The 27,076-nt window shown below is 37.0% G+C and overlaps 3 protein-coding genes across 3 annotated transcripts in view; 1 reads left to right on the top strand and 2 right to left on the bottom strand.

Annotated features, from left to right (window-relative positions):
• atrnl1a (attractin-like 1a) overlaps positions 1–8,014 on the top strand; it is a 245,483-nt gene extending 237,469 nt beyond the window's left edge. Inside the window, 1 exon segment of the mRNA XM_057341818.1 lies at positions 6,046–8,014. Coding sequence (XP_057197801.1) covers positions 6,046–6,170 — 125 coding nt within the window. The 3' untranslated portion in view covers positions 6,171–8,014.
• A 6,667-nt stretch (positions 8,015–14,681) lies between these two features.
• Positions 14,682–15,514, bottom strand: apcs (amyloid P component, serum). Its single transcript, XM_057342271.1, has 2 exons — positions 15,450–15,514; positions 14,682–15,352 (listed from the first exon to the last, which is right to left on the bottom strand). The coding sequence occupies exons 1-2, from the start codon at positions 15,505–15,507 to the stop codon at positions 14,682–14,684; spliced, it is 729 nt and encodes a 242-aa protein (XP_057198254.1). The 5' UTR covers positions 15,508–15,514.
• Positions 15,515–16,753: 1,239 nt separating this feature from the next.
• gfra1a (gdnf family receptor alpha 1a) overlaps positions 16,754–27,076 on the bottom strand; it is a 67,688-nt gene continuing 57,365 nt past the window's right edge. Inside the window, exons 6-9 of the mRNA XM_057342812.1 lie at positions 26,410–26,544; positions 22,550–22,755; positions 19,707–19,751; positions 16,754–18,940 (exon numbers count right to left, since the gene is read on the bottom strand). Coding sequence (XP_057198795.1) covers positions 18,797–18,940; positions 19,707–19,751; positions 22,550–22,755; positions 26,410–26,544 — 530 coding nt within the window. The 3' untranslated portion in view covers positions 16,754–18,796. The remainder of the gene's footprint in view (positions 18,941–19,706; positions 19,752–22,549; positions 22,756–26,409; positions 26,545–27,076) is intronic.

A 27,076-nucleotide genomic window follows, 5' to 3' on the forward strand; every position in this document is an offset into this window, starting at 1 on the left:
AAAACAGAAGTAACATCGCATTGTAACGTTGCATTTCTCACATTCATGGCACATGCCTTATCTTTTCCAGTTACAACCACATGCTGACAGTGTACAGCCTTCTTGTAACACTTTATATAACTGAACCTCCAAGAACATTTCCACACACGCATACACACACACATGCAGAGAGAGCTGAGTGTTCCAGGTGTCACACTGAGAGTCAGGTGGATACAGCAGAGCAGAACATCTGTTTGTGAGATAACCGATTCTCCTGCCTGTAGATTCACGGCTCTCAGACAGCAGAGATCAGCAGAGCGCTGCACAACACAAGCCCATTTCCATCTCGCTCATCTGCTTGTTTACATGAAGAGTTGCTCCAGCGGTGAGCGGGATACAGGTAGCAGTAATTGGCGCTGAAAGAAGTCATTCCACTCCCTTCACAACTCATTTTTACAGTTAATGCTTCCGTGTCAAACATAGATCTGCTGTGTAAGTAGACCGCATGGGAGAATAATAAATAATGGATTATGTACAGACACGTGGTCATTGTCTTTCAATAAAACCCGACAGGGTGATCAGGACTCTGGTTTGAAACTCCCTGAAGATTTTTTTGCGGATGAATCCACATTTACGCGCTTGTTATGACTACTCACCAAATCATTCATGTCAATGACACATTGATGTGCGCTAAAATATTTTATCATATGAGAAGAAAGAGACAGTAAAGAGTTGATGGTCATTGGCAAAGAGTCTATACCACTGAATTGTAGTATTATAGCGTCCTTCTAACATCACTGTGGCAATCTGTTTTTCTGCGTTTACGAGAAAGCCCTCGGTGTCTTCGTGTTACTTGCTTACACTTTTAAAATGTCCATTTAGTGCATTTAAAGCATAGTCAGCACCTTGGGGAGCATGCATAGGGTGTGAATGAGAGTGCAGTCTTTTGATAGTTTTATAAGTGAACAACAAAGCTAAATTGATTTTATTGTGACCTGCTTTATCTGCGCCTACAATCTGTTGTGGCAAATTGACTTATTTATAACCCTTTTAAGCAAATGCATTTTGGAGGACTTGAAAAATATTCTTCCCTGTGCAAGCGTAATGCTTATCATAAACCAATTCAAATGTTGAAAATAATATTAGAGGCGGTCTCGGCTTCTGTATAGCATACTGCATTACTTACATTCCTGCCAGTTTGAGATTATTCTTCAACTTGAAACATTCATCCACGGGTAATGAATCACAGTGTTTGTTGCATCAGTCCTATGTTGCATTGCTAATAAATGAGTTTGAAACACAACCTCGAAATCGCCACCTCGTAAAATAGTTACGTTCTCCCCTTGAGATCAGGTTTAGGGGTGTGGTTGGGGTGGAGCTTTATTTTTGCTTCTTTCTTATAATCATACATTTTTGTACAATTTACATTGAACACATTTTAATCAAAATCACCTCCTCATTAACATTCTGTTTTCCTTTTGAGATCACAATGCAAAACATTGATTTATTTATGTATTGACCATCTTTTACATCCTTAATGCAATTTAATCGAAGCTTGTTTATGCATCACAAGAAAGGTGAAAAAAGCTTTTCAGAAAGTGGTTTTGTGCAGTAAACTGTATAACAGCATCTGCAGCCTATTGCCAATCTACATTAAATTTATAATTGTACATGATGTATTGCAATAATATTTCATATTATTTTGTTTCTTCATACATCCCCCCTTTATAAACAGAAGTGTACCATGTAATCATCCTGCTGTAAACATGTATTTTAGTCATTACATATCGTAAAGAGTGGCAGGGCAGGTGTTTACCTGTTCACATTTTAGTGCTCCAAAATTGCTCTGAAGGTTACGTGCCATACAGGTATATCAGTTTTTTCTTTGTGTTGTTTTCTCTCTCACTCATGCTTTTGTGCTGGGAGAAACAAATTTGGCCTTATCATGTCAGGTAACTGAGCTGTGGTCAATGTGGTCAGTCAGACAGTGACAGCGATAGCAGGACAAAGAAGAGGGAGGGCACTCTCCACCCTGAGGAGCACATTGATACCCAAACAGACGCATTCATTTTGAGATCAAGGCAGGTCTTTTGTAATTACATAAAACAGGGCTGAATTAGCTCTGTAAAACCCCCAGCGCTAAAAGGGCTTAGTCACATGTTATTTATTTTATTTAGCCACTGGGCCTTTTATGGGATATCACAGTGGACAGCAGTTTTGGTAAAGCCCTTTTGAAACAGTAGTTTTACAAGTTTTTACAATTTGAAGTAATTGGATAGCAGTAAAACGACTTTCCTAAAAAGAGAATGGTTCTATAAAAAACTTTCTGTTTCACAAAAGTGGAACAAGGTTCTGGAGACTATACAATAGAAAGAAATGGTTCTTGTAAGAATCTTGCAAATGGTTCTTTGTGGTTCAAAAACGCTGTGTTTTCCACATACCGTGCATGTTTCTATCTCCTCTTTGCCCCGCCTCTCTGAAACGCGCTGATTTTCACAAACCTCATCGCTCTGAAAAGCGAGGTGTGCTATGATTGGCCAGTTAACCAGTGCGTAGTGATTGGTGGAATACTGCAAACGTGTGATGGAAATGTAACGCCTCTTACCATATTTGGAACATCATGTTCCAAAGCAATTGTAATGACAGGTACGCCCACCTTACCTGCATATATATTTAGGCGGTCTTAGTCAAATCATACCACGAACTGACGTAGATTTGTGGGGGTGTGGTTACACGAGGCGTTTCAGGCAGGTCTGGGTGAGCATTCGCTTTTAGATAGAATGCATCTTTTGTTCCGACACTTTCATTTTTGCAATTTTATGTGTCTAATACATGCATGGGCAACTTATAACACACCAAAGACACACGTATTCGCGCCATATGACCCCTTTAATGATACAACATTGGTTAAACAAACAATGGTTCACTCATTCGTGAACCTTTACATTAAAGATCTCATCTCCCATTGGTTCCCATAGCATTTATTTTCCCTACTATGGCAGTAAATGGGGGGTGACATCTGTTTGGTTACTGACATTCTTCCAAATATCTTCCCTTGTGTTCATCAGAACAAAGAAATGTATACAGGTTTGGAACAATCTGAGGGAGAGTAAATGATGACTGAATTTTCATTTTGGGGTAAACTGTTCCTTTAAAAACCTGAAGGACAGCAGCATTTAACTATAAAATCAGTGATGTTGCAACTTGAAGTAACTGAAAAGCTTCACTATTATATAACAGCTCAAGTTGTGAGCCCATATGTTAAGCACTCTACCACACTTCCAACAGCTTAATCAAACCGTGAACTGATGATTATATGTTATATCATGCAGTAATATTCCCATGCAGTTTTTTAATGTTGTTCTGTATGATCTTGGAATAATGCAATCAGTAGTGGATGTACTCTCTCAATCCAATGAAATCATGAAATATATTTTTTTTAATTGTATTTTTATTGAATATTGTAGTGACCTATCTGTGCACTTCATATGTTTTTTTATTTATGTGCCCTCATAATCTTTAATCAAAAACGTTGAAAATAATACGATTGTTACTTCCTGCAGACTTTAAACATGCCTACTTTAAACTCCTTATTATGATCAGCAATTTAAACAAGTTTGAGTCCATAGCTATATTAAATATATAAGATGTTATTTATTATATTTGTGTATTTGCATTCATTGCATAAATAGTACAATGTAGTGATAACCTTGCATTGAAGAATGGTTAAATAAGCCAAGGTAAAATGTAGTGATAACCCCACTTTTAAATTACATGATGTTAAAACTGGGTTTAAAATGAAGAAAACACGCACAGTGAAAAAGCCCCAAAGTGTGCTATCACAGCTACCTGTGCTGTCTAATGTAAGTCTGTTATACTGAGAACACCCTGTGTGTTTATAATCCCTGATACATTTGTAACCTTGATCATAACTTTGAGGTAAATGATGCCGTTGACCTCCGCCACACCAGATCCCATGTCCCAACAATGATGAACAAGTCATTATGACTCAAGGAAAGACTGTATTACATAGACAATCAGGTTAAGTGTGTACTCCCTCTCAGAGTAACCTTGGCATCACACTGAGGCTGGAGTGCAGGCGATTGCTTGCAGAGAGCACATCAGTCGGAGGAGTGACCAGGCGTGGCGTAAAGACACTTTGTGAGGAGCAGGTGGTGCGGAGAGGACCCGCTGGAGACAGCTGCTCCGTGAACTCCTGCTTGGACATTCTTCTGCTTATCTCTGGAACACATCTTTTGCGCATCACTCATGGCGGGATAAGATGGACATTTAAGTTTTACTAGGACAAGACAAAGGCAATTTCCAATAACCCAGAAGCCTTAAAGCGTCCATTTATAGTGATCTGTGCCTTAGGTCAACAGAGCCTTTCTGATTCCCTTTAATGGAGTTTTCAGATTCGCACATCCTGTCGGAAAGTGCAGAATTCATCGGGTTAATCATGCAGGCGGCTCACCTGCCAAAGCATCACAATAATGAGTTGGATTTTTCCATTAGCGGAGAGCACTTTAGCATTCTCCTCATGTGTACCTGATTTGATTCGGCCTCGCAATTAACTCACTTGAGACGGACATCTCTCTTCCGCAGAAAATGTTTTTGCTCTTGAGAAGTTGTTGTCTTTTGTGCTGTAAATAAACGCTCGGTTTGCTTCGGAAATAAATCACTTAATTGGCGTCGATGAAGGGATCTTACAATTGATTTTTGGAGAAGGTTGTGAGAATTTACACGTGCTTTGATGGAGAATCATTTTTCTGTTTGTGGAAAAATAATAGGCTGCGTTTATATTTGGCATTAACAAGCGACCTGTAACCGGATATTGTCCACATACATTGAAAAGTCGAGTGTAAACGTGTTTCTGAACGGAATGTCATCCGATCAGCATGTCCTGGTCCAGAGTTAGTCGAAGACTACGTCACACAAAAAACCCATCCCCTCTCTCCCAGACTGTCAGAGGAAAGCTCGTCACCTGAATAAGGCGCTTTCCTGCTGACTGGCTTGAACACATTTACTGTCGTTTTCATTAAAACATTCTTATTTGCAGAGATATACAAAACTACAATAAAATATTAAAAAAATTAAAGCAACACTTTGTAGTTTTTCGACCTTAAAATAATGTCTTTAAAATTATTTCAGTGGTAGAACAACTGTTAACTAATTGCTACCTGAGCAGCCTCAGAGTGGCTACTACCACACTCTTAAGTTCTGTGTTCGGGTCGGTACACACAGCCCTGCCAGCGGAAGTTTGTGACATGGTTTTCAAAAACAACGTTTCTGCATTCGCCGGATCCATCAGATTAGTAAACAAATTCATGTGTATTGCGCTGGCCACGGGGAAGGTTATACTGCGAGATTATTGTGAATATAAGTGACAGGCGCTTCCATCGCATCTTCGTCTCTCTGTGCTTCAAAAGCCAATTTGAATCTGCATATTTTCACTTAATAATAATAATATGTTTATTATTCATATTGAATGTAAATAACTTATTTACAATTATGTTTGAAACATATAGTGGTTTTGTTTTTGCATGAGCAGGGTGCATGGGGTTATGCACATACTGTACCCAAAATTCCATGAAAAAATGCCTGTATGATCTTATTATGAGCTTTGAATGCTGTCAATTGATGTTGATTTCAAAGCACTTTGTTGGCATGACAAAACATATTATGAAAACAAATTAAAATGAAGTTGTGATAATGATATCAGTGTAAATCACTACAGCAATCCATCTACAATGTAATAGAATTGTTAAAAAACCGAGCAATTTAGAAGACATTAAACATTTCAGAGACTGTACAGACACAACGTGAATGTGGTGATCAAAGCGGTGGCTGGTTTCTGAGGGCGTGTCTCTGAAAAAAGAATTGTTCTGCATCAGCTGTATGGTTGTATTTATATGCCACTTGCATTCACTCTTTATGTACTGAACTCCAAACATTTTGAGCTTTCTTGGCAGGTCTCAATATTTTTATTTTAGGGGTTCACCACCTCACCTATACTGCTGAATCTTGTTCTTTGAAGCTCATATCCTTCTCTACTTCCTCCCACAGGCATTACCATAGCCAGCGCTCTTGTTGATTCCTGCCAGCAGAGGGCCGGGGACTTCAAAGGCAAGGGCTCAGGTCTAAAGAGCCGCAAACAGCAGCACACGATGCACCAGGGAACCTGCGTTTGAACCGGCACACCGAACTCACCTGAACGCCCAGGTGATTTTTCTCACCATCGTCTTCTCTTTCTCTCGTTCTCTGCCAATGGAAGGAGATGGTGTCAGAGCTCTTGAAGTGTAAATCACAGCAGAGGGTTGAGACATGAGTAGTCTGTGTGCGGTTCCTTCTCAATTCATGCTCCATAGTGGAGCACGTGTTCCCTCAGTATTGCTTGAACCTCTGTAGAGGACACCTGCGTTTTCATCGCACCTGCTGGCTTTTTGTTTGAAACAGCTGTAAGGGAGGGAAGGGGCATGTATAAACTCACCCAGATCTAAAATGGGGACAGGATGGAGGCCAGAATTATGTTTTGTGAGAATATTGATCACTTATGTAAGGGCATTAATTAAAAACAATATGACTTTTTTCTCAATTATTTGAAATGTCTATGAGTTAATGACTTTTTGATATATTAATTACTATTTGCCAAGAACTGTATTTAGTGCATATGTTTTTTTGTTGCTGTGGGTAAGTCAAAATTAAGTGTAAAAGTAACTTTTTGTGGGATTCAGACATTTTGTCACCTTGGAATTAAAAGGTTCTATCTGACATTTTAGTCCAAATTTAGTTATTTACACAATCTTATTCTAACTTATTTACATAATGTATTTTTTCTTTTCGTGTAAATTTTTGGACTTTTCTTAGAAAACAATTTTTTATCTACAAAGTCAAATGGAATGCAAAAACCCTTAGCTCGATTGCTTAGAATGTAGATAGAACCTTATAAATCCAAGGCAACAATTTGTTTATAACTTGATCTTATTTACTAGCATCACCAAATGGACCAAAAAAGATTTCTTCAACAATCAATTTCTTCAATTTCTACATCTGCCATTGATCAGGAAAACACTTCTGCCCCAATCTCACACTACTGGCTAACCCTCAAACTCAAACGAACCAAGCTATGTATGGCTTATATGCAGTTGTCCTAAAGTGGAGAGTGAAAAAATATTTTAACGTTGTAAAACTCACACATTGGATATGTAGCCACAAAGATGAGCATCGGAGCCTTTTGGTTGTTTCTATGGAGCTGCATCTGCCACAAAGTGATGCTGCACTTATTAAACTGATCACATGATCTGCTCCAGCAGAGGTCCAACTGAAGTTTACTCTCATAACTTCAGTTATCTTTCTGCTTCTCTTAGAAAAATCATTTATTTCAGTTTCAAGTTGGTGTTTATACAATTGTCAGAGTAAAATGTAAAGTGTTGGTTAACATGTTTATAAAGCCAAGGAAAATTTGCCTGCATTTCATGCTGTGTTTATGTAACGTTATGCAAACTGTGTTAACAGTAAAATGGCTCAAAAGGGTCACATCTGTATTGTGTGAAGTTGTTTTCCTTTGTATCTTTAAGATTTCTTCACAACCACAATCTGTGTTGCTGAAATCCTCTGTAATACAGTACTTTGATTTTATTGTCCTGTCCCTTCATTTTGCCTGAACTGTCTAATGTTTCTTAACCATCTGTCCAGAGATTGACTGGACATTTAAGACTTCTCTCTTTCATCTTTTCCCATGTATAGACTAATAATGTTGCGTTAGTATAAATCTAACGTATTTATTGCTTATTGGGATGTTTGACTCTTATGCACTGCATTGCTGAAACAGTATCATTATGTTGTCTCATGATGTCTCAAAGACATTGTTTTTATTTATTATTTGCATACTTGGGTCGTGACCTAATGATTATGTAAATTATGTACATGTTAAGAAGCTTTTTAGTCTGACTGCATTATCAAAAAATGTAGGCTACCTATACAAAATCAGTGAGCAGCCAAAGAAAGTTTCTTCACGTAAAAATAAACATTTTCATAAATCTGTATCTTGTAGTTCTTTTTGAAACCTTTCCTCAAAGATCTAAGGATGTTCTTCAGTGCCGTGTGAAGTGCAGGTTTGTATAAAGAGAGCTGGGTCTTTCTGGAAAAACAATATGATTTGCCAATTCAAAGTCTATTTAAGTGTTAGCAAAATCCAAAAGGGATTCAAAAGCTGAACAAATATTATCTGGCCAAACACATGATGGTTTAATGCCCCATACTGGTTTCTCTATTGATTTTCCAATTAAAAAAGGAAAGCACATATGTTCGTAATTAACTGCCATTGCCACAGGTGTTAAACGCAACTGTATTTTACAAACATACATCAGCGCTTTAAATGACTTTTTCTGTTCGTTCACAGTACAAGTGCTTGCAGCTTTTTAGATGTTCTACTAACTGAAGCTCTTATTGGCTCATTTGTCACTTTTGGCTCAAACCCCAATAAGTTTCACATCAAAGAAAATCTTCCATTTTACCATATTGCTGGTATTGCAACCATCTGCTGTTCTCTGTTCTGTGTTATTTCAGTTACTGTACATACAAGTGAAAAAAATCTGATGTATTATGATACTGTTCTTATTCCTTAAACCCTCTGCTATGACCAAAAAGAATGAGAAAAACATGAAACAATTCTGCGTTATTATCAAAATAGCCTCATGGCAATTCATAACTGTTTTTACCAGTTGGCTAATTCATATGAATTTATGCGACCTTATTCGGGCATTTTAGTACAACCTGTTTTTATGCCAGTGATAGATAATATTAGAATTGTTTAAAAAAAACATAATTTTATGTTTTTTGTATTTTTGAAATATGGTAAAAAAAATTGGGAAAGACTGCAATTTTACAAGAAAACCGTGTAATTTTACATGGAAAAACGGTTAGTTTGCATTATATTCTGTCGTCCCATACCTTCCAGAAAATTTCAGGTTTTTACATGATTTTTTTTAGAGGATGTTTTTATGGATTCATACGAAATACTCCAGGGCTGTCAAACGATGAATCATGATTAATCACATCTTTTTATATATACAATTCATTTTCTATATATAAACACATACATGTACACATGCATGTATATATATATATATATATATATTTAGGAAATATTGACATGTATTTATTTATATTTACCAATAATAATAAATATTTTCAAATATACATATGCATGTATGTTTTTATAAATACAAAATGAATATGCACAGTACACAGACATAATATGTAAATTCAATTTTTTATGCAGCATGGGATTAATCGGGATTAATCATTTTAGAGCTCCAGTGTCAGGAATCGAGGTGTGAGACAAGGACAGAGGACCCAGGCGCAGACAGCGGGTAAGGGGTAAACCAGGACTTTAATAATAAATACAAGCACGAAACAAAAACCCATGAGGGGGTAAAACAAAAGAACAGCAAGGTAAGAACAGGAAGGGTATACAGGAACAAGGACCGACTACACTAAACTAGACAAGACTAAATACAACACTAGACATGACATTAAATAACTAAACTAAAATTACAAGACAAGGTGGGTCAGGGAACATCACAAATCAAAAATGAACCAGTACAGGACAGCAAACACAAGGGCATTATAAAGGGGATAAATCAAGAGGGGGACAGCTGTGGGGCATGAAACAATAAATGAGCAATAATGAGACGAGAGGGCGGGAACAGAAACGAGACCGGAGAGGGTGTGTGGAAGGCCATATGGACAAAATGCCCCTCTTCACATAAAACATGAGGTTCTGTCATGATCCTGCCACTAGACCACGTGAACCATGACATGATGCGGCAGAATCATGACATCCAGTAGGCACCTTATTAAATAGTAAGAAATTCCTGTGAGATCAGGCGGTTCTTACAAACACACTGAATATACTGTAACTTAAAAAGCCTTTATGTTTTTCATAAGATCGTATTTGCAAGATCACATTGAGTTGTGAGTGACTCATTCTCTACTACTATAAGTCATGTTTTTGTTGTGTCACATGACCACATGGCACTTTATTATCATCACCACTTCCTAACCCGCTGCGTTTGAGCGCCTGTGGTCAAGATGCCTCCTCCGTAAAGACCGATGTCTCAGCAGACCTTAATCTTTACTCCATTATGCTCCACTTATGTCGTAATTGTTGTCGTCTGAGGGTAAATGATCAATCATGGTGCAGTCGGACTACAAAGCCTGCAGTTGTTGTAGGGTCACATGCACCCACATTGTGAGAAGAATGACTCTCCTGTTGAGCCGAATGTTCACACTATTGTCTCCTTTCAGTGTCTCAGCCCACATAAGGAATAACAAAGAAGGTAGTCACTGTTTTCCAGTTCAGAGTCACAAAACGGTATATTGGTAATGGGAAAGGATTTGTTGTGTCATTGATGATGTCATCGGTCAAAGTCATCAGGTTGCTAATATGAGTCAGAATGATCCATTTGGTTTTTTAGTGACGAGATGAGTATGTGCGGTGGGAAAGGGATGACGGCTATTTGGAATGATTATCACGCATCCGTATTGAAAATGAAACCGGAATAACACCTCCTATAACCATTCTGGCATTCAGTTTATTAGTCTTTATACCTGTGTGTATATACTGCCCACACATTGCTGTGAGCATGAAGAAAAAGTAAAAAAAAAACTTTGTTGTTGACTCACTTCCAGATGTGTATTACTGAACAGATCTCCTGAACAATCTGTTGCACAAATTTAATTTCCCTGAATTTTGTTTTCCATTATTTTAGCAGGCAGTGAACATAGGCTATGTATCCTAAGGAGAGGACAAGATTTGGACGTTATGTGCTTTACCAAAACAGGATTCTCGTCTCAATTCTCAGTACGGAGTTTAAAAACCTGCTACTCTGACACCTCAACGCACAAATATATCAAAGAAAATCAACATTCTCACATAAATATTGTCCCTCATATTTCCAGCTATAAACTTAGCCTGAAGATACTGATCAGACTTGCATGAGGTGGATGTTTATTATTGGAAGGTTGCGAGTGTGGTATGAATGTGGTGTTGAGGGCTGTTGTGTAAGATAGCTGTTCTCCCCTGCTGATGTGTCAGGACCTCACATGCCCGAGGCACCTGAGACAAACCCCTGACTCCATACACCAATATGAACCATACTGCCATATCGCAATGCTAATTTCAGTTTGACTTTTTATTCTTATTACACTCCCTAAAGCTATGCATACTGAATGCCTTTGTAAATATTATAGGTTATGTGCATATCTGTGAGGGAGCATTTATTCGTTCAGTGGATGAGGTTAATTTTATTATAAAATGTCATGAGTCTTAATAAGTGTGCAGAAAACTGATGAAATTCCTTTACAACATGAAATTTCTTTAAGAAGGGTACTGTAAAAGACATATTTCTGTAATTAAAAATCAGAATTTTGTCAATGTTTACTCCCTCACGCCGTCAACAAATATGACATCATCAAATATGACTTCATCAAATTCAATTCAATTTCATTTATATAGCGCTTTTCACAATGTGACTTCATCAAAGAATGTCTGAGCTGCTCTTTTGCATACAGCATAATGAAAGTGAATGTGGACCGGGTGGTGTCAAGCTTCAGAAAAGATCTGTGTAATGCACAATAAAATGATCATTTGTCTGTGCTATATTCCAAATCACCTGAAGTCAGATGCTAAAACAATCCTAAATGTTTGTTATTCACTGCTTGAGCCATAGTTTGGGTTTCATTATAAAAATAGCTTTTTGCTGTATCGTTCTGCCATTATTCTTGAAATACATTACATTCACAAAAATGACAATCCTTTATTGTTTGAAAATGTCAGGTCAAATGGTTTTAGTGAACGTCAGACTTCAGAATAGCACAGCAGGTAATGTGCTGGTAGGTTTCATTTTTGAAAACTTTTTAGGTGCACATTTGTTTTCTGTGAATCAAGCTTTTTATCATTTAATTGAACAGCTTTTAACGTTCTTGTGTAAAGTGGACTCAAGCATGTTTTTTCACTGTCATTATGTGCTATATGTGTCATTATGTGTTGTATTGTTTGTGTCCAGATCTTTCTGTAGTCTTTTGAACACATGCAGATGCCATTTGACATTTAACCATTTTTATAACACTTTTTTATAACACTGAACACAGTTTGTTTATAAAGAAATACACAAGTTACCAACTGATGTAATTAAGGCTTAATGTACAGGATACATTTTTACTTTAATTTAATTAAATAAATAATGGTTAAAAAACACATAAATTATGACTCTAGAAAACGAGCATTGGCTACAGTCAAGCTGTGAGAACCTCTTTGTGTTCATTTGAACTGTTAAAATATACTAGCGAAGGTGTACTTTTAAGTATACTTCAAGTGTAACAGCAGTAAGTAAACATATAGTTTACATTACTACAAAACATTTTGGTCACACTTTATTGTAAGGCCCAGTTCTCGGTTTTAGTAAACTATTAACTACGACTTTTGCTTAGTTAACTCTTAATTTGTTGCTTATCAATAGTTAGTAAGGTAGTTGTTAGGTTTAGGTATTGGGTAGGATTAGGGATGTAGAATATGGTCATGTAGAATGTGTGCTTTATATGTGCTTATAAACAGCCAATCTGCTAATAATAGGCATGCTAATGTCATTATTATATTACAAATCCAACAGTTAATTTCTCTAAAATGTACGTCTGTAATTTAAGTTTATTTAATGAAAATGAATAAGTATTTAATTATCAAATTATATTTTTAATAGTTTTAGTGAATTCTAATATATTCTAATATTTGAGTTATGCAGATTTACGTGTTTTTTACTTAGTACATTTACTCAATTAAAACAGTAAATTTCATTGATTTCACAGCTTCAAAACAAAATTTTTGCACATTTTTTTGTCAATAACAGTGCACTTTGAAAAATACTCTTAGTAAACTTCTAGTGTGGTAGATTTATATAAGTTTACTTTATAAGTTCTACATTTAAGTAAACATAACATCACACTTACTGTATTGTTACTATATGAACTTGAATATAAAATGTAAAATTGTGAAAATGTGTTTTTTATTTTAGTTTAACAGAAGTGGCTTCTTTTTGTAGGGTAGCCCAATCTCTTGTTTACGTTAGAACCATTTTAATGTTTTGCCATAAACCAGATCTTCTTATATTTTCTTTTTGTGGTTAAAGCGGCAACGAGTAACTTTTGCTTACTGTTGCCCCACGTGGTTGATAAGCGGAATTGTCTGTATGCACCGTCGTAAAAACTGTCGCAAAGATTTCCCGCTGGCAGCTCAATACACGTGAGTTTGTTTACTAAGCCGATGGACCCAGATACATCGTTCAAACTATGTCCATCATGGTAAAATAGTCCGTGTTACCATATGTTCTTCGTATATCAGTACAAAGATTTATGTATCGTTTCTACATAATTATAAACTGTAATGTCTACAAAGAACGGTAAGTAAGCCTAGTTGTTTTTGCTTGCATAGTTGGTCTCGTGTATGTACAGAGCGTGCTAGCTACATGGAACATTTGTATTTACCCGAAACACAACGCATGGACTTGAATGTGTTTTGTAACCTATAGTACTTTTCTTTTGTTATTATATCGGAAGTCACTAAACACAATCGCGACAAGGCGTTGTGTTTTGTGTAATATATGTTATAACTACAGTCAACTCGGTATGAAAACAGCGCATAGCATGTACATATATATAACGACAACATTAGCCTAATCAACGACTGAACTGTTCAACATTCATGTGGTTTACTGGTCTGAACAAAATAATCTGCTACTTTTTACCACAACACGTTTAGTGTGGTTGTTCAGTCTTTATTTACAAGCACTACACACATTCATGACAAGACATGACAACATGCTAGCTATCGACACCAGCAATCATATATTATCTCTCAGCTACCTTACGGTTATAAAGTGTGAACCGGTGGTGCGCCAATGACACAGACAATAACAAATACGTTCAGAAGTACAGGACAGTAACAAAAAATGTACAAATAACACTTACAAATCCAGGAGCAGGACCGCTAGGTCTCCATCTGTTTTGCAACCCGTTGCCTCTTGCTGCTCGCGCCACCAAGTGTAAGCCCATCCGATATTGATTCGTGACCGACCTCGTGTCCGATCACTCTCTCGCTTTCTTTTCTTTGCTTCCTCCGACAAAACCCTCTTTGGTTTTTTGGCTGGCTCTGCCATGGTGATGTTTTGGATAGTTTCATCTTACTGTTAGCTCTGCTGTTGGCTAACTTCTCCCAGGCTACGAGTAAAACGTGACGTATGCCGTAAGGCAGGGGATAGGCGGGGCTTGTACCGGCCCGAACACCAAAGTTACAAGTGCAGTTTCAGCCGATAGGAGGCTGCTCAGGTAGTAACGGCAGTAAAATTCGTCCAGTTAAAAGTTGACCTACCACTAAAATAATTTTAGAGACATTATTTTAGGGACAAAAAGGTGCTCGTTGCCGCTTTAATATTACTGTATATATATATCAGTATTTCTGCAGTGTGTTTGAGCTTGATTTGACTGATTTAACTTTACTCATGCTGCTCCGGTCATTGAACTGTCAAAGTATAAAGCCAGTTCCAGTCTGTCTCTGCTCAATGTTTATTATTCAGTTAATACTGAAACACATTACAAAGATCCTTTTACATGTTAATCACAAACATTTCTCACAATGCAACAGCAGCCTAATTCTCCTCTTGATTGGTATAAAAGGTTACATGCTGCCTCGGTTCCACAGAAGCAGAACCTGCAACTGTGTGTTTGAGATTACGCCAGTTTATGTAATCACCCAGTTTAAATTTAATCTTTGCCTCCATGAAGTTTTTAATGAGACGAGGGGTTAACACTTCCTTATAGACATGTACATCTGTTATGAAACCTGTAAAGGCTAGATCTTGCATAAAGTCCACATTTGCGTATGATTTGTGACTCTGGCCAAGAACGACTTTGGAGTCACCTTTAAAAGCGTTTTTAACAGCCACAGCCTTTTGTACGCTGGGCACTTCATCGACAAACACCTGAGCGAAACCGCTGACAGAGTTCCAGGTTGCGCAAACTGAGTTCCATCGGTTTAGTTTGAACGGCAGTCCGTTAAATTCAGAGCTGGTGCCGTGAACCTGCAGCTTGTATAGGTTGATGGGTGACAAGGATATGGTGAAGTCATTAGCCTCAGATGGTGTAGCCAGAGAAAAAAGACTTTGGTTTTTGCTGGATTCATCAGTGTAGAATCGCAGACACACGGTGATTCCAGGGAAATCCATAGTGTCATTTGCATGGAGCTGCACATAGTTTTTGGTGGCCTGCTCTGGGAATATGATGACCTTCTCACGTAAACATCTTCTGACCGTTTTCAGCTCTATAAATGAATAAATATTTTATAGACACAAAATATAGACAAAGAAAACTGCTTGTTTTGTGTTTGTTAGTATTAATATTGTATTGTAAATACAGACCAGACCATGCAAGGCCACAGCAGAGAAAGAAGAAAGGGTAAGATGCAAGTGTCTTCATGGTGAAGTTTCAGATGCGTCAGACACAAGTCAGAGGAACCTGAGCTCTTTTTAAAGTGAGCTGTCATGATAACATGTCGATTCAGCAGTTTACTCGTACGCAAACATACAACTGACCTTTCTGTAAACAGAGATAGTGAAAAATACAAACAAAAAGATAGTCTGCTTTATCCGGTGTATTTATTACCTCATAATTTATGTGGTATATATATATACTGTTGATGCATACTGTAGCTATACAGTATAAATATAGAGTGAAAGTTTAAATAAACTCCACCCTTTTTCCTTTATGCCAAAAGTTAAAAGGTATATTGGCTGTTTTTCACAATTTATTAACTAAAATATATAAAAAGAAAAAAATTGTTCCGATTTATTTGAGGAGAAGGTAATATGTTTTGTTGGACTTTAAAGGCAGTCCTGCATGTTCAAAAATTTGCAAGAGACGTTTCTCCAAAATTAAGCAGAAGTTTTATTATCAGATGTAAAAAGGAGTAACAAAGCTTTGGGTTGCCAGTAAATCACCACCCTCTCCACCACAAGCCAACAACCAAAATATTCAAATACACCCATATTTATAAAGTATGTGACGTCGCTCTATCTTCTGACTCCTCCTCTGCTTTTTGCTCCCTTTCCACCAATCATCATACGCCACGTTTATCTGCGTAGTTCCTGAAAAATAAAACCTTCTCAAAACATACATCCTGTGGTCGGTCTCTAGTATTGAGGAATGTTCTCCAGGGGCACCCTCCCCCAAGGAGTGGTCTCCTAAAAACAGTTTATTGTGGCCGGACAACACACCAACATTCTTAACATTCTTTTAGTAAAAAGAAAACACTTAATCATCTAATGTTTTTAATTATATAGCGTTGTTTCTTAATCCTATGATTCATTAAAACACATCACAACTCATGATTATACTTAGAACATATGCAGTGGATTGATTCATAACATTTATTTTTCTTTGTGACTCTTTATATGTGTGTGTGTTTATCTAGATAATTTACGACTCCAACCCCCAACTTTCTCTGTTTTCTTTGTTTGCCCAGGAACTTTCCACTGAGTGAAATAGAAAGCACATGACAAAAACACACAGCTTAATGAAACAAATGAAAGAAAACACTTATTGATTATATTGATATTTAAATCATACTTTTATCTAACAAATATTCCCACAGTTTCTTATATAACCTCCTGTTAAATAATCAAATATTTGCCACAAGAAAAGACAACAGACGATTACAGTGAGTCAACATTTTTAATCGTTTTCATAGAATACTTTTTACATTTTCACAAGCTAAGAAGAAATGTGAACATTTGTGAAGTCGTCTTGTGTTTTTCATTGAGAATAATAAATGCTCTGGTGCAATGTGATGTGAACGTAGACAAATATATATTTGTACAGTATGGTTTTCTTACCTTCCCAGCTCAAGCACTTTCACAGCAATTGTATTTTGCATCCTAAATCTCAATGCCATGAGCGAATACAGCGGAGCACTGTCTGTTCCACTGTGAAGGATGCTCGAGTATAATCCATCACACACTGCGTCTAATAGCCTTTATTGCATTAATCACTCATGCTTGTTTTTTAATGTTTATACTTCTAAAGTTAACTGTACTGCTTACTAGCAGAGACATTACAATAAATAAACCCATAATGCAAAAGATACAAAAATAAGATCATTTTTCCATTTTGGCTTACCATAAAACAACAACATCATGTTATTAGGGAAATAAATGACTGTTGTACGATTCCTTCATTTGGGATACGACGGAACAGCAATACGTCTTCAATGTGTAGTGTCTTTTCAGTCTAAATAAAAAATATATACAGTATAGTTACTGTGAAAAGCAAGAAATCCTCATTCGATATGATAATACAACCAGATCCCAATTCAAATATAGCAGGCTCTATAAACATATTTCTTTTCGAAGTGTATATAGTATATACTGTGTGTGTGTGTGTGTGTGTGTGTGTGTGTGTGTGTGTGTGTGTGTGTGTGTGTGTGTGTTTTTAAAGAAATGTCCCATAAATAACATGAAGTACAACAATACATAAAGGATTTGTTCAAAATGCCACATGAACCAAAGCAGCATGTCATACTGTAGATTATTTTAATGTGCATTGCTGATTGGTTAAATGCACATGCCTTATATTTAAGGGTTATGTATATCATCTGGGTACCTTCTGAATTCTTCTTGGTTTAAATGTGATCACAGATCACCGATGCTGTATAGACATACAACACAAAAAAACTGGCTATATAATACATATGAGCACATTTCATTTGGGCTGAAGTATGAAAATCCCTGTCCAAGCAACATCATGAAGGCAATATGAATATACACTCAATAGATACAACAAGGATGCCAATTGGTTTAGCTTAGTAATGTGTCATTTACAGACATTTATGTGTAAACAACTGTAATGTAGTTTGACAAAGTAAAACATTGTCTGATTACGTAAAAGTCCATGTTTACACTTTAAACTGTGCCATCGGGGTTATGAACCCCCATTTCTATTGACATATTCCACTGACAAACCCAAGACCTCTGTCCTGCAAAACCAAACCAACAAACAAACAGGGATTCACATTCACACATTCACACACACAAACACACAATGACAAACAGGCCCCTGCATATACTTTCAGATACGCTACCATCCTGTAGGTCTTCATCCAAACTGGATGATCAGTAAACATCTCTCGTTTTACTTTCATTGAATATTTGGGCATTTTTAAATGTCATGAAAATGATTTTTTTATATGTTTGACCAACAAATGGGTCGATAACACCACAGTCAATAGCCAATCGTGACAATCTACTAAAATGTCAGCAAAAAAAAACAGAAAAAAACAAGACAGCTTATGATAATAATGATCACATCACAAATATAACGTTCTGCAATATTTCTTGCACTCTGTTTGCTATGGATGGTGCACACTTTTATGGTGAAGTACACACATATGCATACACAGATAAGATCCGTCTCTACGGCTGAGACATGAGTCCTTATGGGTTCTGACCCTCAAAACACCAGAAGCTGTCAACATCACACGGTAATGTTGCATTGACTCCTATCATTTCGGCGAGATGGAAATGTACACCAAGATCACTTTGTTTTGTTGCATCCACACATCAACAAAAGCTCTCAAAAACAAGAACCAATAAAAACAGCTTGAGAAACAGGAACAGAGAAAGAGATAGATTACGGAGTACAACAGATTGACCAGGAACAGTGATCAACTTTATACAAATTGTGACTGTCCGTGTTTCATGTTCTTAGGTGGCTACAACATATCTGCCGTGAGAATGCAGAGCAAAGAGGTAACCGGCAGAAGCAGCAGAGAGCTCAGGCCTGATGGAGACGTCTGCAGGATGGCCGAGTTTCTGGAGATGGTGTTGGAGGAGCTTGGGTCATCGATCTGAGGGTCCTTGGAGAAACATAACAGTGAACAGATGAGAGAGAGAGAGAGAGAGAGAGAGAGAGAGAGAGAGAGAGAGAGATGATGATGATTTGCATTTATTCTTCCCAGCTAAGAAGACGGTTAGATGAGTCAGAGAGTTCAACTACTTGATTCTTCTCCAAACTGACACATTTGTGGAGAGAGTGTTTCATTGTGATTTACCTTGAACTTTACGCTTCTCAAACCGAGACATTTAAAAACAGTAATGCCTTTGGAGAGCTGTACCGCATTTCACCTTGCACACATTACAATTAATACCTTTACATTTTCAGTTCAAATCTAAAATAAAAATGCCATTCTGAGAGCTACGTCTCATGTCTTCAGATGTCTGAGAGATGAAAAAGCTCTTTAATTGTGGAGCGAAATGGTACAGCTGAAAAGAGCTTCTCATTTCTGTCCTCGTTGCTGTTTGGACCCGACGTGGCAACACTAAATGTCATTCTAGCATATAATGCTGCTTTTATTATGTACAATGACATTTAGTGAACTTTAAAAGGCAGAAGATAAGCAACGGTCGCATTTCAGCGTTGCCCAACAGAAAGATCATGTGCATACTGGCCTTCTGGGGCCGGTGTCAAAGATCAACCAAGACTTTTCAAAGAGGTCAAAGTTACATGAGATAATAACCGCTCCATCTCTATTTGTATATTTAGTTAGTTTTAGTGTCATTTGTTTAATAACATTTTTCTTCTGTTTTTAATGTGATTTAAAAAAAATGAAAAAGGATACTTACCACACATAACACATCTATTGTGTTGTTTGTCTTCAGTTTTTGAGCCTAGAAAAAAGAAACAAGAAAAGATCTTTAAATCACCCAAGAACACACTCATAATGCAGGTAAACATTAAAGGTCCAGTGTGTCATTTTTTGGAGGATGTATTGACAGAAATGCAATTTAATATACACAACTATGTCTTCAGAGGTGTATAAAGACTTTACATAATGAAGCGTTATGTTTTTATTATCTTAGAATGAGCTATTTCTATCTACATACACCAAGGGTCCTCTTGCATAGAATTCACCATGTTGTTTCTACAGTAGCCCTAAACGGACAAACTGCTCTACAGAGCACGTTTCGGAAATACATTATCTCCTTCGGCAAAGAAGCAAAAACGTGACGACATCTTAGTTCTGTGTCAGCCACCATAGTACTCCGAAAAGGAGGGGCGGAGTGAGCCGTTGGTTGCAATTCGCAACCTGACCGCTACATGCCACTAAAATGTCATACACTGAACCTTTAATGTAAATCGCCACAATCCTCTCTAAACAGCATTTTATGTGAGCACATGATTTATATCGCATTTTCTATGCCAGAATGCCCATAATGCTGTTGATCAGAACAATTTTATAGACGTTAATTGAATTATATATGAAAGTGTTCTTTAAAATGCAGTTAACAAGATTAAAATGTAATGCAGCAGTCAGATGGAATGCCAGACAGTACAGCATTATGGAAAAGTAAATATGCATGTTTTATTATATTCATTATATAATCACAACAGGTGCAGGCTAAAGCAAGATTCTCATTATGATACCACTTATGTTTCTCATAAAAAAACGATTTGGGCTTTTAAAATGCAACCCGCCAGCATCGTACGATGTTGTATGTATGGCATAATTCTATCTCTTTGTGTGTGTACTTGTTGTACAGATATGTGTGTCTAAGAAAACGAGAAATAGTGAAATAAGAGTCCTGGTGACAGTATAATAAATGGATTTCTGTGTGTGCTGGCAGTTTGGTGGCCTTCTGAAGTTAGGCAGCTTAAATCTGAGCCAGAGCCCAGCGTGATAAAGCAATGCCTTGGCCAGCACAGAACATCGTAAACAACCGAATCTATGGACCAGCAAAGAGCAGAAAACAGATCTGGGGTTTAATATCAATGATGAATTTCTCCCCGAGTGGTCCCACCGCCCTCGCTCTCTAAACATTTACAAAACTGAAGGAATAAACCGATGGAACACAAGACTAATGTTCGAAAGCAGCTGGATAATTGTTCTCTGTACATATCAAGTGCTGTTTTAATTACGCTAAAACAAAAAATATCTCTTGAAGTGCAAGTTATGGCATTAACAGAAAAATAGAGATAAAAAGCCGGGAATAAAACTCGTCTTTAATGAAAGTGGCCAGGACTTGACAGTACACTAAGCAGAGAGATTCTCATGTTTATTATCTATTTATAATGCAAGTTCACACCAAGCCTGCAGATCTCTTGTGTAAAGATAATGCAAAGCATCCAGTAATTTAGCAAACCCCCCCCCCCAATACTTTCATTATGACACACAAAGTCTCATCTGGCTCCTACTATTACAGTACTGCTGGCACTATGATTGACTTTTGAAAGAGAATGACAGGACATATGCAACAGACAAGGCCGTCAATATGTGTCTGTATGATGGAATAGTCTCGCTAGCTTTCCTAGAGGTCAATCTGTGTGCTGGGATCAATTGTAAGCAAAGAAGAAAGACTGACAGATATATCCCACGAGTCTCTGTTCGCTCTCTGCCTCTTTTCTTCTCCTCATTTTCACATTAGCAGCTGCTCCCTCTCAGTGGACAACATTTAGCAAAGAGTCTAATACAGGAACATGTAAACTCATTAACTTTTACTCTCCTGACAAAAACGTGGAGTGTATGAGTATGCATGTGTGCACGGTCCAAAAGTAAAATGTCACTGTGAGTAAAAATGGCACAGTGGCACAAAAAAAAAAAAAAACACTGGAATCTGTACTACAGTCTTAAAAATAAAGGTGCTTCATGATGCCATAGAAGAACCTTTTTTTTCCGAATGGTTCCATAAAGAACCTTAAACATCTGTTTCATAAAGGACCTTTAACATCTTTAACACTCTGTTTCACAAAAGGTTCTATGGCGAAAACAAGTTCTTGAGATTATGAAAAGGTAAGAAAGAGATGGTTCTTTGTTGAACCAAAAATGGTTTTTCTATGGCATCGCTGTGAATAACCATTAAAGCACCTTTATTTTTTAGGACAAATATTTTTTCACAAATCAGGTCGGGCCAGTTCTCATGTGTATAAGTTGTTTATTAATATCATATATACCCCATTATATGTTAAACATATGTTATGTTATATGTTGATATAATTGAGATAATATTACATAATTTTAGTAATAATATTTATGAATTGTGATTTATGAAGGCCAAAACAATTGTTTAATTGTTTTTGTTTTACCTCTTATATTTTTGTCTGTTTAATAAATTTACTGTTGAATTTAGACGTTCCAACTTGTCTCATTTGTCCCAAATTTCTCCAAAGTCATTGGTAAATCAACTAAGCCCTTTTTATAGTGTGGAATGTGGAATTTATAATGTGGAAATTTGTTCAAAATCAGTTTTGCAACTAAGACTTTAAGGTATATGTGCCTACAAAGAAAAAAACCTTAGAAATAAATCACTGAATGCCCTGATCTCCCCTAATATGTAAAGGCACAGTTTTCAAGATGACATTTTTCAAGTTTATTATTGTCTCTATACAACCCCAAACACACACAAACTGGAGTCACACATGCACTAAAAACCCACTCAATACATATATAGTCTGAAATGGTTAAACTGACCTGGAGACTACCACAGAAGTGGTAGAGGGAGTTATCACCAGGGTTAAGGTGGTTGATGTGTGTCGCCGGCTCTATAGCATTGGGTGATCTGTCTCGATCTCGGGCCCTCTGGGACGGTGTTGTCATAGAGGTGGTTGTTTGTACCGGAGGCATTGGCTGCCAAACGCTTACATCTGTCCCATTGCCAAAGGCATGGATCGCATTACCTACAGCACACAGAAACAGAACAGATCATTTCTACCTCATGCTCAGAGATTCAATGGAAACAATATTAATAATATACAAAATATACTGTGTTTTGAATATGTGTTTAAATGTACCACAAGTCATGGCTGTAACTGAAATTTGATGTTGAATAAACAAGTTGAATGTGTGTAAATGCAGGTGGTCAAAATTTGAATCGCTGTCACACGTCAGCTTGTGTAAATATTTTATAAACCACGGAATCATCCAACGCACAATTAAAGACCAGCCGTGTGTATATATGATATGGGTGACTGCAAGGACAGTTATGAGTAACTATTAAACATACCGTATCAGCAAAAGGTAATAGATAATGAGTTGTTTGATTCGGCAGGCCAGCGTCAGTGTTTGCGTCTCTATGTGATATACTGGAAATGACATTCAAACCATTCCCAGAACTGATGCCTCATATTGACCTCCACAAACTCCACCCCAACAGTACACAAAGCCGTCATTACACACCATGTTGTAAATGTAAGAAAGTGTGGTACAGTACATTTTATGTTTTTGTGTGTGTAAAGAGAATCTACTGTGTGTCTGCACTTACATTGTCATTCCATTCTTTATCAGATATGTCTCAGCTCTTTTACAGAGGTCAGTTCTCTTTAAATCATTCTTCATAGCATGTTTACACTCTTGATGTGACCTTCAGTAATCACTGAATGTAACATCCCAGTGTCTCTTCTATATTAAACTGCTTCTCTATAGAGTATAGTTAAGGCTGTTTGCAGTTTTAGTTTTCTGTAGTTTCTGATTCACTCCCGCTCACTTCCCTTGTGATTTTCCACAAAGCAGTTTATAGTTATGCCCTTCTAATTTAATCATACTACAACTGAAACTGTTAAACAAACACTTGAACGATGAACGTATTTTTAGACCATCTCTCCAGGAAATACTGGAAAAGACCCACATGGCTCGGAGCGCTTTGATCATTATTGAGAGTTCTCTGAGGCCTGACACATTTTCTTCCCACAGATGATTCGTGTAGTTCCCTGCATGTACATGTCTTGCGATGAATCATGTTCTCAGAATCCACACTTCGGTGCCGCGGCGGACATCTAGAGACCTTCAAATTGACAAGGTTTTAGCTTTAAAAGGAAAGAAACTGAGATTTCATCTCCTGTTTGCTGTAATATGGTGTTTATGATGAAATATAAACATGCTTTTTGATGTACAGTATATAACACTTGCATTTAGGTTAAGCAACACACATCACGTTTTAATGTTACCTAAATATTAACAATATTTTACAATTATATATTTACAATATAAAACAAGTTTTATAGATTACATATAGCCTCAGAAAGAGACCATAGCAACTTTTCATTTAATCAGCGTTTCTAGATTGTGGTCAGTCCAGTCCAGAGTCTGTTGAATTTCAACAAAATCAAACCTCAGGAGTGACATAAAGTCATCCAACAGCGATGTGAAAGACTGACAGCATGACAAGACACATGAAAACTTTTCCTAAATACGTGTAAATATTACTGTTGTATTGCTTAAACGTGAACATGAACTTGTATTTGAGGTCTGAAAAAAATACACAGCATCTTTTCTGTTATTTTCACCTGTTTCTTCAGTATTCATTTTCTGCAAATAAATGCGAATAGAAACAATATTTTTATTTGAAATTTGGGAGAAATAATGTTAGTAGTTCACGGAATAAAACAAAAATGATCATTTTACCTAAACACATACCTAAAAACAGTAAATTCAGAAAAACTGAAAATAATTTAGAAATGGTCTCTTAATTTTTTACGTTTAAGTCCAACATCTACACACATCTAGACAAGGATACTGTGTTCTTGTTACTAAGCCAATGCTGGACTACAGTTTGAGTACTGGCACCAAACTCAAGACGCAAGGGTATAGAGGTGAACCTTTTGAAGAAAGTTCTGAAAAATATTCAAATGTAATATTTTAAATAATGTTTAGATGAACTCTCTGTGCTATTAAATATCATCTCTTCCACACAGCTATGCTTCTGTAACCACGCTCTGTTCTACATGGATCCACTATGAGGACGATGTGTTCCAAGGGCAGACAGACGCATAGTGCTTAGGGGCTAGTGTGCAGGGTGTGAAGGCCAAAGCGCTTCGTCATAGCCTCCAAAACACCCAGATACTGACGGCGCTGCGAACAAACCCCCAGAACTGTCAGGATGCCTTAACACTGAAATCCCCTAATGAGACACGAGAGAATGAGGTAATGAGAAAGAAAGAAAGAACGATAGGACAATATAGAAGCAGTTTAACCCAGTTTAACCTCCTGAAGAGTCTCCTTCAACATCCTATCGAAGCCCTCGCACAAAATGAAAAAATCTAATATGTCAGACCACTCACGGATACGGCCTGCCCAACTTACTACAGCAGTACTTGCCTAGAAGTCTGTGAAACTATGAAAACCATATGCTAGTTTTACTGCACCGAAACCTGTATGACTCTTTCTTCTGTGGAACACAAAAAGAAGATATTTTGAGAAATGTCTCAGTGGTTTTGTGTCCATACAATGGAAGTCAATGGGGACAAATGTTTTGGGGTTACCAGCACTCTTTAAAATATCTTCTTTTGTGTTCTACATAAAAAAAGAAAGTCATACAGGTTTGAAATGACATGAGGATGAGTAAATGATGGAAGGATTTTAATTTTCAGCATGAGGTTTTGGAGACCCTTGACAGTGTAAAACCCAGGGGCACTGGCCCCACTGACTCAAACCATAATCCAACCATAATCCAGTTAAGTGTGTAAGAGAACATGGGATTCACCGCAGGTGTGAGTCCACAGGACAGAACAGATTTAGATACATGACTAAATCATTTCTGCTACATTTTAAACGCTTTCTTCTCAACTGCAATAATCTGCCTCTATCTCATTCCAAACGATCCATTTCTGCACTTTCAGGACTTTCAAAATCCTCCCCGAAAACTCACACATCACTGCTATTACCTCGTTGTCTGTTTTCAGGACATACTCTGAGATGACTGTAACAAAAGAAAATGCACAGTGCGGGGAAGTGTACTGAGCGAGAGACATACAGGTGAAAGGGTAAAAGACAGAAGTGTACATAATAGGAAGATGGGAGAGGCTTTTTGGAAGCTAAAAGCTTTAGAAAACAACTTGCTGGAGTATGAAGAGATGGACAGAACAAACTAGATCAGGAGAACAAGACGCATGGGCAGTTAGAAAGATGGTGTGGATAAAAGGACAGCGGCAAACTGAGGGAAAACAAGAAAAAGCTAACTGAAGATATACAGTTTGACCGATGGACTGCTCACATGTTTATACAGAATCTATATTTCTATGCATACTAGATCTGGGTGACATTTTTAATATATATGATATTTTTTCAATGTGTTATTAGAGTAGTTTTGCAACTTGCAAGAATTAACGCAATACGACATACATCAATTGTATACAAATATAGTCAAACACTGTTAATAAAAAAATAATTGTACAGAATTTTCACATATTTTAAAATACGGTCAAAAACCGTCATTTTACGGTATATTTCTGGCACCCCAGATTTTTTTTGTATTGAAGGTGAAAATCTCTTGGTCACCAGTCCTAGAGATATTACAACATATTCAGTAATGGAAGTAAGAAAGAGCGGTAACATACGCAGGCAGGCGTTGTCAGTGAAGAACTCTGTGAATCGGTCGCATTCCTCTTTGCTGTTTCCACTGCTGCTGCAGTCACAGAATGGAGACACGCTGATTTTAGGGGAACGCAGATAATTCGGGGTCATCACTGTACCTGAAAATTAAAGAAAGACATACTTGTACTTTATAATTTAGAAAATATAATTTGCATTGAAGAATAGTCCATAACATGAACTTGTCAGCATAGATGAGGGGTTATCACACTCTCACTGAGCTCTTTTAAAAAAAATTTTTTAGAAACAGGCTGCTTTATAAAAATGGCTCTGTCAGGCTTTGATGGTGTTAGTCTAGAGAAACAATCCCCCACTGACAGAACAACAACAGCAGCTAATCACAGATTAATAGCTGCACCGCTGTATTCCTCAGTGACCAGCTGCTGTTCCTGTGTACTGCACACATCACTGTACGAAGACATAGCAAACAAAAGAAGATATTTTACAGAATTTTACTGTTATTTTTTTTTACAGATTTTTCACATATAATGTCCAAAAAACTGTAATTGTTCATAATTTTACTGTTTTATTAACAGATTTTTCACATATTTTTGAATGTCAAATTATAGAAAAAGACTGCAAATTTACAAGAAAAAAATGAAAAACATGTTATTATTCTACAGGAAAAACGGT

Source organism: Triplophysa rosa, linkage group LG9 (assembly GCF_024868665.1).
Source record: "Triplophysa rosa linkage group LG9, Trosa_1v2, whole genome shotgun sequence".
Lineage (NCBI taxonomy): Eukaryota > Metazoa > Chordata > Actinopteri > Cypriniformes > Nemacheilidae > Triplophysa > Triplophysa rosa.